This window comes from Polypterus senegalus, chromosome 2 (assembly GCF_016835505.1).
Source record: "Polypterus senegalus isolate Bchr_013 chromosome 2, ASM1683550v1, whole genome shotgun sequence".
Lineage (NCBI taxonomy): Eukaryota > Metazoa > Chordata > Cladistia > Polypteriformes > Polypteridae > Polypterus > Polypterus senegalus.
Window position 1 is genome coordinate 161,401,511 of NC_053155.1, and position 17,868 is coordinate 161,419,378.

General features: G+C 40.7%; 1 protein-coding gene across 1 annotated transcript in view; it reads left to right on the forward strand.

Moving 5' to 3' along the window:
• The first annotated feature begins 2,903 nt into the window (after positions 1-2,903).
• ebpl (EBP like) overlaps positions 2,904-17,868 on the forward strand; it is a 47,375-nt gene continuing 32,410 nt past the window's right edge. The window contains exons 1-2 of the mRNA XM_039744895.1: positions 2,904-3,184; positions 5,411-5,480. Of these exons, the coding sequence (XP_039600829.1) occupies positions 2,999-3,184; positions 5,411-5,480 (256 nt within the window). The 5' untranslated portion in view covers positions 2,904-2,998. The remainder of the gene's footprint in view (positions 3,185-5,410; positions 5,481-17,868) is intronic.

The window sequence follows — 17,868 nt, forward strand, 5'->3', positions numbered from 1 at the left end:
GACTCCTTAAAACCATCTGGGAGGATGACTGTTGGGGAGTGTCATCTCCTGCTGAGGATGAGTCACATCCAACAAAGAGAAGGAGAACAATGAGCAAACACCTGGGTCAAAGTGTTGTGCTCTCAACTTTGGGCCATACAGACTCTGGTGACCCTACCATTTCCCCCATCAGTCTCTGAAAAGATCCCTGCTCAACATCCTTGACAGGGCCATTTCAGAAATGGAAACTAGATTTTCACACAAGAATATTGACCTGATGAGAGCCATATCTAGTCTTGCACCCAAATCTAGCATTTCTAGATCCCACCCTGTTGCACCCTCTGGCTGTGATGGCTGGCACTGTAGCAGATGTTGTAAGTCTGAAAATGAAGTTCTTGTGGCAAAACAGATGCTGCTCAAAAATGTTCAAAGGAAACAGACCTGTCCACTGTGTGTAAACTCCTGCAGGAGTACAAGGAAGCCTTTCCTGAGTTGCATAAATTGTATGTAACAGCCCTGGTAATTGGTGTGTCTTCAGCATCGTGTGAGAGTTCCTTCTCCACTTTGTCACGGGTCCTAACCCCTATCGTCACCATGTTACATAAAAGAAAGAGGAATTTGGTGATCTTGGCCCATGAGAAGTCCATAACAAATAACTTGGATATGATGAATTTGGAAGAGTTTTTGCAAAGGGAAACAGGAGACTGTTGTTGTAGAGTGGATTGAGGAGAAAGGAGAGTGGAGCTGTTCAGTTGCAAACAGAGAGTTCAGTTACTTGCAAAACAAACAAGCTTAAAATAAAACAAAAAGACAAAAAAAGAAGAAAAAAGTTCAAATGTTCTCTTCTAAATCTGTTGTGTTCTACAAATTAGTTTGAGAATTGTAGGAAAAGACATGGTGAATTTTTTTTTTTTTTAATTACTATGCCAACCCTTTTTAGTTTTGTAAATATTGGTTATATTGAGAGGTCTTATTTTATTCTTACCTTATTTTGCAAATTTATTTGAGAATTAGGCCATCCAATTAAGATACATTTTATGTTGTTGGTTGTAAAGATCTGGATGGATATTTTATTTTATTCTTTATTTTTATTTTTTTACTCTATTTTTCAGTTTTATTTTTCAAGACTTGGTGAATTGTTTTTTTTTATAACTTGGCCTACCCTCTTTAATTTTGTTAATATTGGTAATAGTGAGAAGTGTTATTGTTGGGTTCAAATATATTTGATATAGGCCATCCAATTAAGGTAAATGTCATGTTTTTAGTTGTTATAATCTGATGAGGAATATTTTATTTTATTTTTTGTTGTTTTATTTTTCAGTTTTCCTCCTGAAGGATTGCCACCTTATCGTGGTCAGGGGGTTTACGTGCTTCAGTGACCCTAAGAGCTACACCAGCAGAAGCTTAGCCTTTAGGTGGGACACCTAAGTTGGACAGGTCTTAGGGTAAAGGCCTGACAAAGTGCAATCCAATTACATGACAAAAACAGTTATACAGAGCACCCCCACTCCCACCACCACCCCACCCCTTTCCCGCCTCCGTCGCCACCATGTGCTCCCTTCACATTTCTGTCTGCCCCCTCATATATGCCTGTCTAGAACCGGCCCAGTTTCCAATGCAGGAAATACAGCAGGATGAAGAGACTGTAACAGGGAGGACTAAGACAAACAAAAAGGAGTTACAAACCTAAAAACTCCCCCTAATCTATCAAATCATGGAGCCTCAATTTAAACTTACCCTCTCCGCTTCTATAAGACTGACACAAATGCACTGTAGCCATGTGTTTGATCTTTTCTGGTTTATATGTGTGATTAGTAATTGAGGATGTTGTTTGGTATGTACCGAAAAAACTTTGTTTTTTGATTCCCTGGTTCACACATAGCATGTTACCTATAAGTTTCCTTCCACTCTGGAGTTTAAGTTATAGGTAGGAAGTAAAAGATGTTTTTACAATGTAGAAATGTGTGTGCGACGCTCAAAAAGCATTCAAGCGCACTGCTATAAGACATTTCACTTCATTGTGCATTGCCCACTACTGGAAGATGAGCACAAAACTATAAACCTGCTCTCTCCCAGGACTGAAAATGGAGAGATTTTTTGCTCTCTTGTAGAAATGTTGAAGCAAAAGCACACAGCAATCGAATGAACACGAAAAGCATTGAAATCATTTTTATACAAATATAATCGTTTTGACAGAATATTTTAGGGTTCTCTAATAGTGGTTGACTTGCAATTAAATTGGCCATAGTCTGCGCACAGGTGCACTTTCTTTAGCTAATTATGACATGTTTTCCCCCAAACACAGAAATCGGACTTTAATTTTATTCTACGTGATCTGACATTACAAATAAAAAGACGCTAGTTGTTAACAATTTAGGTTAACTATAAGTGTCGGATTTTGCGGTCTACACATACAACAGACACGTATGAAATAACTGCTGTGACTCGTATCTGTCTTTCGCTTCTTATAAAACTAGTTTCAGTTTACTAACATTTTTGTCTCGTCTCACATTTTCTCGCTGCCACTAACGCCCATTTCTTTAGTTTTTTTTTTTTTTTTCGTCCGTACGAAGCGTTTCACTCATATAGGGCAAATCCTTTCGTCTACTCAGTTTTTTAAACGTGTAGCAAACGAACAATGATCGAATCAGTCATTTTAATATACAGGTAAGGATAAATCTGCAGAATATAATGGAGAAATTGATATTGAATCTTGGAATACTGTTTAATACAGAATTAGTATAAAATATTGGAATGTTGTTTACTTCCTCTGTAATAACTGGGTGTCTTGTTCTTGTTGCTACAATTCCTACCCCAGAGGGTCCCTTGCCACTCTGTCGTTACGTCACCAACTCGTAGAGGGCGGGTTGAGTATAGAGGCGTGATCTTATTGCAGCCAATTGCCAGAGGGAATAAAGAAAGGACGGGAGAGAAAAGAAAGCGCGAGCGCTACCTTTATCCTGCTCGCTCACCGATTTGAGTTCACAAGCGCAGGTGCTCATTTTTCTTACTCAATAAAATGTCTGTCGACTCGGAAGTCGCTGCCTCCATCCTGAGCCCCCTTTCGGCCCGCTGTTTGTTAGCGTGCGGCTTGCAGTTGGCAGTGGCGTACGTGTTGGCGCAGAGGTTGGGTGCTCGCTGCTCATCTACTGATAGATGGGTCCTGGTTTGGCTCTGCTACGATGCCATTGTGCATTTTACGTTGGTAAGTAAACTTTGGAATCCACGCCTTCGCGATAAAACTGTCATTTAAAATTGAGGCTGTGTTTGTCGGAGTATGGAGGAATATTTCGGACAAAATGAAATAAATAAATAAATACGTAAATAAATAAAAGTACTGTGAAATGTGAGCATAAATAAATAAATGTGTCATGAAATGAGAGCCTTAATAAATAAATATGTCATGAAATGAGAGCATAAATAAATAAATGTGTCACGAAATATGTTTTTCGTTGCTTATTTATTTATTTCATTTTGTCCGTAACATTCCTGCAAACCGTCATGAAATACGGCTTGAAATAAAACTGTCACTTTCACTCGTCAAAGTTGAGAGGGTGGGCTCTAACACGCCCTCTAGTTACTGATTGGTGAATCGATAGCACAAGAATTCATTAGAAAAATGGTTACTACTGCCGATGAAATGGATTCTGCCGAAGATATTACGTATTTCAGAGAGAGAATTGAAGATTTATCGGAAGAAATTACAATGTTGACGGCCCTTTTAGACTCTGATATAGATGAAACTGATTTTGAAATTATCGAAGAACAGGTGGAACGGACTCTACTACACTCCAGTTCAGGTGACGCAGTTCCCTGCTCTGGACGTCCATCCTTTGACATTCCAGCTGAGTCAATAGAACAACTTCTGTTATGCGGTTTAAAAGTACGACAGATTGCAGATCTGTATGATGTATCAGAGAAGACGATCACAAGGCGAATGAGCCAGTTTGACATACGGTAAGCTGCAACGGCTGTATTAGTTTAGGTACTTTGACATGGAATGCCCAAAGCAGCTCCAACTAATATTTTGAACTGAACAAGCGGGTTAGAAAATGGATGGATGGATGAACAACTTTGCCACTGATCAGAGCTGTACAGTTGTTTGAAAAAGTAGCTGCGAATATGCAACTGACTTTCTACTCGTAAAACAAGGGTCAAATACTCAGTTCTAAAAGGGAAGCCAACATTGTAATTTCTTCCGATAAATCTTCAATTCTCTCTCTGAAATACGTAATATCTTCGCCAGAATCCATTTCATCGGCAGTAGTAACCATTTTTCTAATGAATTCTTGTGCTATCGATTCACCAATCAGTAACTAGAGGGCGTGTTAGAGCCCACCCTCTCAACTTTGACGAGTGAAAGTGACAGTTTTATTTCAAGCCGTATTTCATGACCGTTTGCAGGAATGTTACGGACAAAATGAAATAAATAAATAAGCAACGAAAAACATTTCGTGACACATTTATTTATTTATGCTCTCATTTCATGACATATTTATTTATTAAGGCTCTCATTTCATGACACATTTATTTATTTATGCTCACATTTCACAGTACTTTTATTTATTTACGCATTTATTTATTTATTTCATTTTGTCCGAAATATTCCTCCATATCGGAGATGTACAGAGTACTGTATACCGAAAGATGTAGGGAAAATAATGAAGATAAAAGCAAGCAGGCGGCTGGAAGACAGTATAACTCTCTCAAACCCTGCCTTTTTGAATGGCATATTCGGCTAATTGCACAGATACGTAATGTGAATGTTAAATTATTTTTCAGACTTTCAATCTAAAGCTTTGAAGTTTATCAGAATTGTTGACGTTACATTTTAAAAATGTTTTAAAGTTAAATGACATTGTCGTAACTGTTAAAAATGTACAGGCCTGAGCTATCTAAAAAGTTATTTCAATTGTAGATAAGTAAAAAAAATATATAAATCTTACTTGCAAACACAATATTTATATTTTACACACACGAAGAAGAAAACATTAAAAGTGTTCCAAATAACTGGAGATTCTTTATTCAATCTAATCACTTTCTGATCTGCTTCTACCAAGCAGATAACCTGTTTGAATGTGAGTTTGCTGTGGGTGCAAAGGCCAGACCTAATCCTGGAATAGTACCACTTAATCATAGGTCATACTCACACGCACAATCGGTTCAGTTTAGATGTACCATTTTCCCGAGAATGCAATATAAAAATGGGGAGTCACATTTGGTTTCTTTAGCAAGGTGTGGTCAAAATCACAAAACATAAGTAAGAAAGCCCTGTAATTTTGCCAAACTGCCATAGTGATCCTGATAAATGCGATTCATCCAATAATGTAATAATGAGTAAAAAATGCATAATTTAAAATTTAATAATTAATGATTATAATAATAACTGAAAACTTGTGTTTTGGATATGTAACTTTTTTTTTTTTTTAAGGAAGGTCCATTTGTCTACATGTCTCTTGTAGGCACTGTGGCAACATCTGACAACATGTTGGCTGAATTGTGTAGGTATTCAATTACTACTATCTTTGTTTTTTGTTTTTTTTTTTGTTGCACATATTTTATTCATCTAGTGTCGTATTCCCTTACAAGGGTTTGGACATGATTATCACCATTTTATTATGAAATTCAGTGTAACTGCTTCCTGTTAATTTAAAAGATGCTAAATATTCAAGCATTTAGTAATACCAGGTAATTTTTTTGGCGTTAATACAGAATGCCTCATCTGGTAGAGTGAAATGCTTCTGACAGTTCTAGTCCTTCTAATTTGTATTAAAATGTGTGTGTGTATATCTATACATATTGTGACATGAGAGTCCCTATCTTACACCCCAAAACACAAGGCTGACTCTCAGTGCTTTAGCAACACCAACTTTTTTCAGCTTTAAACAGGAACCGCGCAGTTATTTATTGTACTGGGATCTACCACGCTCCAATACACAGACACCGCAATCAGGCAGAGTTGTGGCCAGGTTAATGGCCAAGTAATACTGTTCCCTGCAATTATAATGTTCCTTGAATCACCCATCGACGGCAGGCGCTCCTATCGTGAGCATGATCTTTTCAAATTTGTTTTTGTGCCGCACTGTCACAGATGCGCACCCAAAAGATGTCGAGTACACAGACACAGTCAGGGACTTTTTTTCAAATGGGTGCTACCACAACCTGCGGTTGCCTCAGTGACAAACAAGCAATCCCTTCCTGCAATGACAGAGTTTTTGCCGCACTGCACAGCTAGGAAAGTTTCAGTGTCTCTAAAACCTCACATCCAACCCCCATAAAACCCATGCTTCTTTCATAACAAGGGGAAAGAAACCACAGTCTAAGCTGGGCTTAGGTAGATGCAGGAGAACATCAGCTTTGACGGGCAAATGGTGAACATCAAAAGCAAGTGGCTGTAAATTAATAAACCATCTAGTGGGTTTGTATCTTTCTGTCAGAAGAGCCACTGGAGTGGTGCATGATCTGTTTCTAGGGTAAACTGTCTGCCCCATAAGTAGTAGCAAAGAGCCTCCACCACCCCCTTAATTGCCAAACATTCCTTCTCGATATTCGAGTAATTTCCTGCTTAGAAACATGATGGGATGTTCTTCCCCATAGAAACACTGAGAGTACTGCCCCCAAACCAAAGCACTCACATTTGTCTGTAGAATTAATTCCTTAGAAAAGACCAGATTCCCCAGAACCAGGAATGAAGACTAAGCAGCTTTTGAGTCAAAGAAGTATCTCTCTCAATCATTTGTCCAGACAATGGTGCAGTTTTTTCAATCTTTTGTCCGGTTAGTGAGAGGGGTGGCCGTATGAGCAAAGTGTGGAATGAATCCTCTGTGATCCCCAGTGAGTTCTAGGAAAGCATGAATCTGCTTCTACATTTCTGGACATGGATATCCAAGCACCTCACCGAACTTGTCCAACTGAGGTTTAATCAAACCGTTCCCCATAGAGTACCCCAAATAATGTGTTTTCAACATCCCCAATTTATACTTAGGGTTAGTTGTCAATCCAGCCATCCTCAAACTGTTAAGCACCATTTGCAGGCTATCAAGATGCGACCTCCAATCATTTCTGAAAATGACCATATCATCAAGATAGGCCCGAGCATACTTGGAATAGGGTCGCAAAATCTGATCCATCATCCACTGAAAAGTCAACAGTGCACCATGGAGCCCAAATGGGGGTCTAGTGAATTCGAACAACCCATCCAGGGTGACAAATGTGATTTTCTCGCAACTGGATGCCTCCAGGGGTGCCTACCATTATCCCTTCTTGAGAGGTAAGGCTTGTGCGAGTTTCTCCAAGTCATCTGTATGTAGCATTGGGTATGCATCAAACTTGGAAACCTTATTCAAACATGTAAAATCCATACAAAACCAAACCGCCCAGCTTTGGAACCCAAACAATTGGGCTTCACCACTTGTTTTTACTTTCACAAATTACACCTCCTCTCATATCACATTCCACATTGCTTCCAGAAGATCATATGGGTGCATCTACAGTATATTTTAACACCAGGATCAGTTACGATTTTGTGTTCAGCAATTTCAGTCCGGCCAGGCACAGCCGGTAAGCCATTGGGGTACCTCCTAATCAAGTGACAGCAACTCAGCCTTCTGGGAGTTTGGTAAATCATCACCAATAGTATCCTCTGTCTGATAGACTGCCGCTGACGTGGCCAACACCTTATGTGGTTTGTGCCACTCTTTCAAAAGATTAAAATGTAAGATTTGCATGGGCTTTTGTTGGCTGGGTATTCTGTCATTGTCATTTAGGAGACTTGTATACTCCTCCAGTACCGCTGGATCCAGCCACTTCACCTGAAATTTATGGGGGTCAGACAGGATCAACACCAGGACCAGATCCCCATATTGGAATTCGCAAAGTTTGCTTTTCTTGTCATAATTACGTTTTTGTTCCTCCTGTTCCTGCTGCTGATGCTCCACCACAATTTAGAAATTTGCTTTTGGAGAGAAACAACCCAATCGACAAATCTCACCCCGTGAGTTGCATTGAGAACCCCCATCCATTCCTTCTGAAACCTATGCAACAGCCCTTGTGGTTGGCAGCCAAATAACAGTTTGAATGGACTCAAGCTGGTGGATGCCAGAGGGGACTCCCGAATAGCAAACAGGATGAAGGGCAACATGGTGTCTTGGGAGGTCGAGTCGTCAAGGGCCACCCACCGAATCATCGGCTTTAAAGTCTTGTTAAATCATTCAGTCAGGCCATTCGTCTGTGGGTGATAAACAGTGGTGCTCAGTTGTTTAATTGCAAGGTTCTCATACAGCTGCTTCATGATGTGAGAAGTGAATGGCATACCCTGGTCCATTAATATCTCGCAAGTAATGCCCAGAAACTGTCCCACATCTCGGCCGATATTCAGCAAATAAAAGTGTTTTAAAATATGATCCCTGGTCTTCGTGCCAAGATGACATCTCCAGACATGGTGAGCAATTTTTAAAACCATCTGTCTCTGTGCCCACTCGGGACCACCAACTGCTCAATCAGCCCTTCCCCTATGCAACCAGAAATCACCCGATATAAGAAATCATCCTTAATCAACAAGTGTGGTGTTTTCAAATTCAGGCCCTCCCGCTCCATTAGAGTAAGAGTTTGTGACATGTGCTTGTTTAAATGTAAGTCTATGCTGCTGTCTGCTCATTTGCTGTCGGCTCATTGCAGGTGTGCAAACTCAGTCGGGGTGCCAGTACCTGCTTCCCCAAGGCCCAATGCAGCACCCTTCCACCTCTCCAGTCATTGTTTCTCTGGGGCCTGTAGCTGTTGTCTGGCCTGTGGAGGTTGAAGGTGTGGGCGCCTGATGCATAGAATCCTCCAATTGTCCCAGACCCTCAGGCGAAGTGTTGTGTCCTACATTACTGGAGAAATTATCTTCAGTCTCTAAGCTGGCTCCTTGACCGACCTTGTCAGCGGCGAGATCACAACAGTGGAGAGGGGTGCCCTGCAGGTGGCTAAGATCCGTGGGAAGAAGGCAATCCTCTTCCTTACTGTATAAAGAGGCCAGAGTAAAGTGTCAGATATGGTAGTCCAAACTTTAAAGTTCCTCCCCTTAAATTTCAGAGGGAGTAAGTCTTCTTAAACGTCTCTGTGAACACAGCTAATGTTAACCTGGTCCTTAATTTGTGTAGGTAATCTGCCAGAGCAAGTCATGACATACTACCCAGCGGTCACTACCAGAGTCCAACACAGCTGGGATTTCGCGTCCAGCCAATTTAATAGAGACCTTGAAATTGTCTGAGCCAGACTGAGGTCCATGGACTGTGCAGGAAAGAGCAGCACTCCTGAGCCAGATGCCCTGGTTGATCACAGCAAAAGCACCTGCACTCAAACCCAGCTGAGGGTTTCCTACAATAGTGCTTTCTACTCGTGACTTAGTTTTGTGTGCCCCCAGCAGTGTCGTCAGCAACTCTAGGAGTCTGGTCTTGAGCAGGAGAAACCAAGGCAGGTGTTGCAGTAGCTGTTACTCTGAGGAGAGGTAAGGATGAGGTGTAGGCAGAGGCTGCAACCCATAGTTTCAGCAACTGGCCAGTAGGCAGTGACAGAATGGTTGGGTCAAAGTCCATGCCACATCAGGATTGTCAATAGTGAGCTTTTCCACAATTTGCTCAATGGTGTCTCCATTAAACCAGCTTTGAATCAGGTCTACAGAGTCCTGGACCTGTCCCTGTATAAGCCAATCCTGATCGATTTACCACAACTGAAACTGACATCCCTTGGCCAAGAGGCTCATAGCAGTCCAGAGGAGAATCTGTTGCTTCAGGAAGTCATAATCATCGAGCCTTTCAGAAGGAAGATTTTGCATAACCTCTAGGGCCTCCCTGTTCAAAACCAAAATAGCTGCCCAGCCTTTCTTGTCCCAGCACATTATTGTTGCTGTGTTTTCAAAACAGACTAATAAACACTCGGGGTCGTTAGTGGGAGCCATCTTCACCAGCATGTGCCGGGGACAGGCAAGAACAGGAGTGCCTGCAGGAGCTTCATCTGGCTCCAGTGGGAGAGTAACATCATTTGTCTGTTGCGGATCCATTGGTGCAAGACCTCACTCTTGGTACAATTTGATGAGTGAATCTCTGTCTTACACCCGAGAGAAGACACGGAGTCCACAAGCTTCAGGAAAACTAACTTTATTTTTTTTAATCAAAACGGGCACAGTCAGGGTCTATTTTAAGATACCTGATTCATTTGTTTCCTTTGTAGGTTTCCAGCTACAAATGTATATATAAAAAATAATATATATAAAACAATTTTTTCAGTTCCCTCTATAATTATTGGCACCCCTTGTAAAGATGAGTAAAAAGAAGGGTTGAAAAAAAAATCACTTTTTGGTGAATTACACATAATCTCACACTACAAAATGTGAATTCCATCCTTTAATTGAAGTACATTCTGAGAAAAACAAATCTCCAATGAAGAAGAAATTATTTTTAACAAAGCCACTTGTGCCACGGTTATTGGCACTCCTAGAAATTCTTATGAAGAAAATGTAACTGAAGCATTTTTTCTCTATATCTTACTTTGTTTTAGGTTGATCTGAGTGTGTAGACACCTTCAAGCACTAAACAATGTTTACCTGTAGTATAAATGTGAGGTGGCACAAATTCCCTTATTCATCCATCATTATGGAAAACTTAAGAGAACACACAATTCAAATGAGAGGAAAGTTTTACTCGTGGAGAAAAACAGGAGAAACAGCATCTAGGGGGACAGCAAGCATCTAAAAGTACCATCAGATGCCACCTTCTTGCCAACAGATTATATTTGAGGCTAGCCGGAACAATGTTGTTTACCCCTCTGCTCCACAGTTTAAAATTACAAATCAAACAATTCTGATGCAATTAAAGTGCACATTGCAGGCTTTCATTTAAGTAAAGAATTCTGAGGCGTGTAGAAACATGCTAAATGCTTCTAAACTTATTGGCCGGCACTTCATCCTACAACAAGATAATGATCCCACAAATACTGCTAAGGCAACACAGGGGTTTTTCAAAGCAAAAAAAATGGAAGATTCTTGAATGGCCAAGCCAGTCACCCTATTTAAATCAAATTGAGCAGCCCTTCCATATGCTATAGGGAAAATTTAAGGTGAGTAGCCCCCAAAACAAGCAGGAGCTGAAGATTGCTGCATTATAGGCAACCATAGTATCACCAGAGAAGCTACTCCGCACCTGGTCATGACAGACTTCAAGCAGTCCTTGCATGCCATGGATATTCAACAAAGTACTAAACATGACTGCTTTAACATATATTTTATTGCTATGTCTCAAACATTACAGTTCCCTGAAATCTGTGGGGACCATGTAGAAAAAGTGTCATAATTTGTACATGGCGAGAACAAAATGTACGCAAATGCCCTTAAAGTCTGCAATGTGCACTTTAATCTCATTTGGATTTTTTGATATGCGTTTTTAAACTTGTGAGCAAAGAGGTAAATCAGGAAAATAGGTCTTTATTCCAAATATGTTCACAGTATGTACTAAATAAAGTTATTTTGGATTTTTAACTAAACAAAATGGTTAAATTCATAAACATGAATGTATACAGTTGGTTATCCTCATATTAAAACACATGTTCATATATAACAGATATGTGTGTACTTCTGTGAAAGTTCATGTAATTGATGTTATCTTTATAGGCTCCAACTTTCCTTGATCCTGTAGTAGAAAAGGCAAATTCTGGAACTGGATGGATGTTTTGTAAGTCATTTAGGTAAAGTCAAACATAAATACTGAAAAGTCATTTAAATACGATGTGATTTAACAACATAAAAGATTGTTGTAGCTTAAGGAAGTAGGCAGATAATAATGTTTATATTATTAAGTTGAGATAGTTAAAAAGGAAGGGTAGATAATGTAATAGTAGTCAACAAAAGGATTCTGGAAAATTATAAACTAAGATCTTTCAAAGTGAGGGCTTTTTTTTGTAGGCAGTGAACACTTGATCTTACCTGAATCCATTATTAGGAGACACCAAATACATTAAACTTTTTATTGGTCCAACACTGGAAACGCTACTGGATAATACATTTTCAAAAGTGTTGCTTTTTGATTGTCCTTGTAAATAAGTGTCACTGCGGTACCACATAGCAGTCAGAAACACAAACGGATGACAGTAGTGATTTCATGGTCACAGCAGTAAAATGTCTATATAAAAAAAAATGTTATCATTTAATAGTAATGTTTAACATTTTTGTCCATATGCCAGTGTGTCTGTTATATCTGGTTTGGGTGAAGACACGTATAATGGCTGTAGGCAAAAAAGGGCCCCAGTAGCACCCCTTGGTAGAGTGTCAGAGTATTTGTGATGGAGGCTGAAATTAAAGGTGCTCCAGGACAGTGTTGTTGAAACAGTCATAGTGGCCTTAACGTTTGCTCTTGTCCTTTTTACTTTCATTGTATCTAGTGAATCCATAGTTTGTCTCATAATGCAGCTGGCCTTCTTGATTAGTTTATTCAGGTGTTTGACATTCCTTGAGCCGGTGTTACTCTCCTGGCGGACAACAACTTTAATTATTTCAGTGGACTGTATTGATTGTTTGTTAGTTCATCCATATAAACTTGTCACACACATTAAAAGACCTTAAAAAGATGACCCCACTCTTTTTAGTAGAACAGCTTAACTACAACTCTCTGTAGTCCATGTGGTCAAGTCTGCTATTTAGTTGAACGCCAGGAATTTATAAGTCTGCAACATGACCACTTCCTCATCATCCTCTGGCATGCCAGAAGTCCACTAGCTACTTTTTATTAGTAATGTTCAATTACTGGTGGATGTCATTGCACCATAAGACAAAGGTATTATTGTTTTCTGTCAATAAAACAAGGTCATTTTTAGGTGAAGAGCCAGAATTAATTAATTGTCTTCAAAAATATCTGGGAATTGAGTCATCACAACTGGACTTCTTTCTTGTTAGGCCACAATCCAGCCTCATCAGCATTAACTCCGTCACTTCCAACATTGCCAAATACCTAGCCACAATCCTAGCACCTTTAGTTTGAGACACGGACCACCACATCCACAATTCAGAGGAGTTTGCTTCCAAGGTCAGGGAGCTAAATCTGGATATGGATGAAACCATGGTATCCTTTGATGTCACATCTCTCTTCACCAGCATCCCCACTACTGCTGCATTAACAGCTGTAAGGAGGAGACTGGAAGAAGATGGCATCCTAACCACCAGAAGCCTCCTTAACCCAGATCAAATCGTCTTGTTCTTGGATCTGTGTTTGAACACCACTTACTTCTCATACAGAGGTGATTTTTACAGACAGAGACATGGCTGTTCTGTGGGTTCCCCAGTGTCACCCATTGTAGCCAACTTGTACATGGAAGAAATGGAGGAGAAAGCACTCAACTCTTTCCCAGGGATGACACCAACCCACTGGTTCAGATATTTTAAGGACACCTGGGTAAAGATCAAGATCCGGGAGGTACAGGTCTTTACAGACCACATTAACTCATTGGACACCAACATGCAGTTCACCAGGGAAGACTCCAAAGATATCTGGCTGGCTTTCTTGGATTGTGCAGTCATCATTAGTACTGAGGGAAAGCTAGAAATAGAAATCTACAGAAAACCCACACTGACCAGTATCTTTTGTTTGACTCACATCACCCTCTACAACACAAACTAGGAGTTATCAGGACTCTACACCAGAGCAGAGAACATCCCCACTTCCACAGAAGCTAAGAAGAAGGAAAACCGGCATCTGAAGACAGCCCTTAAGATCTGTGGATATCCCAAGTGGGCCTTTTAACAAAGCAGTATCTTGTTCCAAAAAGGTACAGCCGGAGTCCCAGGACCAATGGAAGAACCTAGTTATTCCATACATAGCTGGTGTGTCTGAAAAGTTAAAAAGGATTTTTGGAAAACACCACATACCTGTCCACTTCAAACCCACTTAACACACTGAGACAGAGACTCATCCACCCCAAAGACCAGATACCAAAACAGAAGAAGAGCAATGTAATCTATGCCATTCAATGCAGCAAAGAGTGTCCTGAACTACATTAAAGAGACCAAACAGCCGCTACATAGGAGGATGGGACACCTCAGTGCCGGAATCAGCTGTGTACGTCCATTTGAAGGACAAAGGAGAGTCATTGGAGGACATTAACGTCCTGATATTGGATAGAGAAGACAAGTGGTTTGAGAGAGGGGTGAGGGAAGCTTTGCATGTGCCAATCAACGATCCCTCACTCAACAGAGGTGGACACCTTAGGCATAAACGGTCTTTAATTTATCATGCTGCCTTTTCATCCAGGAAAATCAGGCCCAATTCACACCTCCACCAGGTGGACCACACTTAACAATCCACTCTATGGGGATAGGAGGGGCTGTTAAAAAGGTGTGCCAGTTACATCTACCCACACCTCACCCTTCCTTTGTTTTATTCAACAAGCCTAATCAAGGCAGGTGTGAAGTGAAACAGCAGCAGCAAAATGCCTTAGAGGGAGCCTTCGTCAAAAGCAGTCTGTTACAGCATGGACAGAATGATCAGAGAAACATGGAGTTCATTTTATAAACTGTTGAATTTATATACAGTATCAATCAATGCATACATTTTACTCTGATTGGTCTGTTGGTTTACACCCAAATGATTTATTTCTTATATATATTTCTCTTCTGGTTCGTCCTGCTTCCACCTCAAAACCGGTCCCACCCACATGCAGCCGACACGTCATTTCGCTGCCTGTGTCTCCTCTTCAAAACCGGTCCCACCCACACGCAGCTGACACGGCATTTCTCGATTCCTGCGGCGCCTTTTCAAAACCGGTCCTGCCCACACGCCGCTGACACGGCATTTCGCTGCCTGCTTTTCTCGATTCCTATTTGTTCTCTTCCAAACCCTTCCCCCCACTGCCTGCGGCCTCCCATACACCTTGCTATTTTTGTTATATTGCGACGGTTGTTATAAAATAAGCCTTTGTTATAAAATGAACGACAGTATCTTCTCTGTTGACAGGTTTTTGTACAACGTCGTCTCTATTCCATGATCGGCCTGTTCCTATCAGTGGGTTATTTTTTGACGCAAACGGTTGAGGAAGGCAATGCACTCTCACTACGACATAGACAGTAGACAGTAGATTTCGTTGCATCACATTGGGACAGATTTGGAGACGTTTTTCCCGTTGTTCTTTCCAACCCAAATCGAGTTATCACAACAAGTCAGGAGTACTATCTCAATACATGGCAACATCTGGAGTTTATGGTGGTGAAGCTGAAATTCAAGCTCTTTCAGAGATTCTCCATGCTACCATTGTCATTTACTTCAAACACGACCCCAACATCCCGCCTTGCATTTACAATTCTGGAAATACTCTCTTCATTTACCTTCTGTACTCAGGACAACTGGACAATGGCCACTATGAAGCCTACCTACTGATTCCGATCATGTCTCCACAGTAGCACATAATGTCTGATAACACCAACACATCAGTCCTCAGTCATTCTTCTCTTCCACAAAACACTACAGTTTCGTCTACAGGTACAACCTTCCTCTGCGACATTTGTAGTAAACCTTTCAAAACAAAACCCAGCCTTGCCAAACACAAGAAAATTCACTGCAACGACAAATTGTTTCAGTGTCACACTTGCACAAAACGTATCACAACGCAGAACTATCTTCAAACACACAAAAATTTAAAAAAATTACCTGACTCCCACTCCAGTAACACATTCTTGCAGTGCAGTTCTGGAAACCAACTGCAAACTGGAAACCGAGTTAAGAGGGTGCGTAAGTAGTAGCATTCTGAGTCTTGAATAGAGACAATTGGCATTCTACCTATAGCGTTACTTTTTCAGAGTCGTCGCTTCCACACGCTAGCCTTGGAACTGAAAGTATAATAGTGTGGAATGTCTATATAGTGGAGTGATTTTGCATGAGTATCCATCTTATTCAGGTCAGTTCCTGCAACAAAACTTTTCAAACGCGAACCTCACTTGCTGAACAAAAGAAAAGGCATTCTTCCCAACAACTATATCAGTGCCAGAAATGCAATATGAAGTTCACTACACAGAATTGTCTGACTAAACACAACAAAACTCATTCAAAAGTCTTGCAATGTGACATCTGGAAAGCAATGTTTCTAAACCAATGCAGTCTCAGCAGACATGCACACAATCCTCTTCCCATTACCACAGGTGGTACTTCACCTCATTCCTGTCTTACCGTCCAAGAGTACAGCATTGGGACTCCAGACCAGCAGTGCAAACACTGTCATGCACTATACTGGCCTGCTGAGCATAATACATCCAAGAAGTACTCGAGGTACTGCCACGACAGTAAAGTAGCTTTACCACCTTTGCAGGAGCCACCTGTGTCTTTACAACAGCTTCTTAAATAGCAAACATCAGAAGGTAAAAATTATCGTGAACACATTTGAGAATACAACTCTTCTCTAGTGTTTGCTTCCATGGGTGCACAGATAGCTCAACCTCCTGGCCACGGACCATACTGTTTTAAAAGACGTGGGCAAATTTATCACCAAATCTCTCCACTATTCGCTAACACTTCTACCTCTCCAGGATATGGACAGTTGTATGTTTTTGACACAGCACAAGCTACTGAAGTACACTTACAAAATAAAGCAAACTGCATGCAGCGAAAACTTCTCCAGCTAGAGTCTATGCTCCGAACAATCAACCCCTTCACTAAATCATACAAACACATGCATGAAATCGCTCAGTGCAATCCAACAGCGTCTGTACGAATGATTTTCAAGGAAAACCCTGGGCAGGATTTACGACAATACAATGCCCTGACATGTCACACCAATGTTGCAGTGATTTTCATCGGATGGCGAACCCCCTGCTGAAAGGGATATTTTCATCTATCCCAGAGGCAACTCCTGTAAGCAGATTTCCACACTCAATATGAATTGCGATCCTATGGTTTACCCACTTTTATTCCTTTATGGAGACATTGGCTGGCACAAAGATTTACAACATGTTCCCAATAAAAGAACCGGCAACCGAATCAGGCTTACTTAATGCCAATTTTATGCGTACAGATTATCAATGAGGAATACATTTAGTATTTTGCACTTCAGCGGCAAACTATTCCAACAGTACGTCGTAGATGCGTATGTAAAAACAGAGGGTGCGCCTCTCAACTATCTCAGATTACATCAACAAGATCTGCGCGTGGAACAATACAAAGGACTATCAGACGCACTGCAAGCAAAGGCTGAAAATAACGTACGTGTAGGAAAAATTATCATATTACCGTCCACATTTGCAGGAAGTCCTAGATACCTGCAACAAAGCTTTCTGGATGCCATGGCCATAGTATGTAAATTCGGAAAGCCTGATTTATTTATCACTTTCACATGTAATCCTGCTTGGCCGGAAATTCTACATGCATTGTCGGATACCCAAAGACCGGAGCACAGACTTGATATTATAGTACAAGTTGTTTGGATTAAGCTGCAGGAATTATTTAGAGACATTCTACAACATCATCTTTTTGGGGTTGTTATCTCTTATATTTACGTAATCGAATTTCAGAAACGCAGCCTTCCTCATACCCACATGCTGTTTACTCCTCACAATAATTCTAAGATAAGAACCAAAGATGACATTGATAAATATGTCACTGCTGAACTCCCTAAACCAGAGACTGACCGTAAGTTATTTGAAATTGTTACTAAATGCATGGTACATGGACCATGCGGTACAGCAGGTAACCCAACAGCATTTTGCATCAAGGATGGTACTTGCACCAACCGATTCCCGAAAGATTACAAGGAACACACGCAAGAAAACATTAACGGGTACCCAATCTACCGCAGAAGAGAAGGGCCAACTGCAAGAAATAGGCAAATTTATAATTGATAATCGGTGGATAGTTTCGTACAACCCTTGGTTGAGTAAAAAAT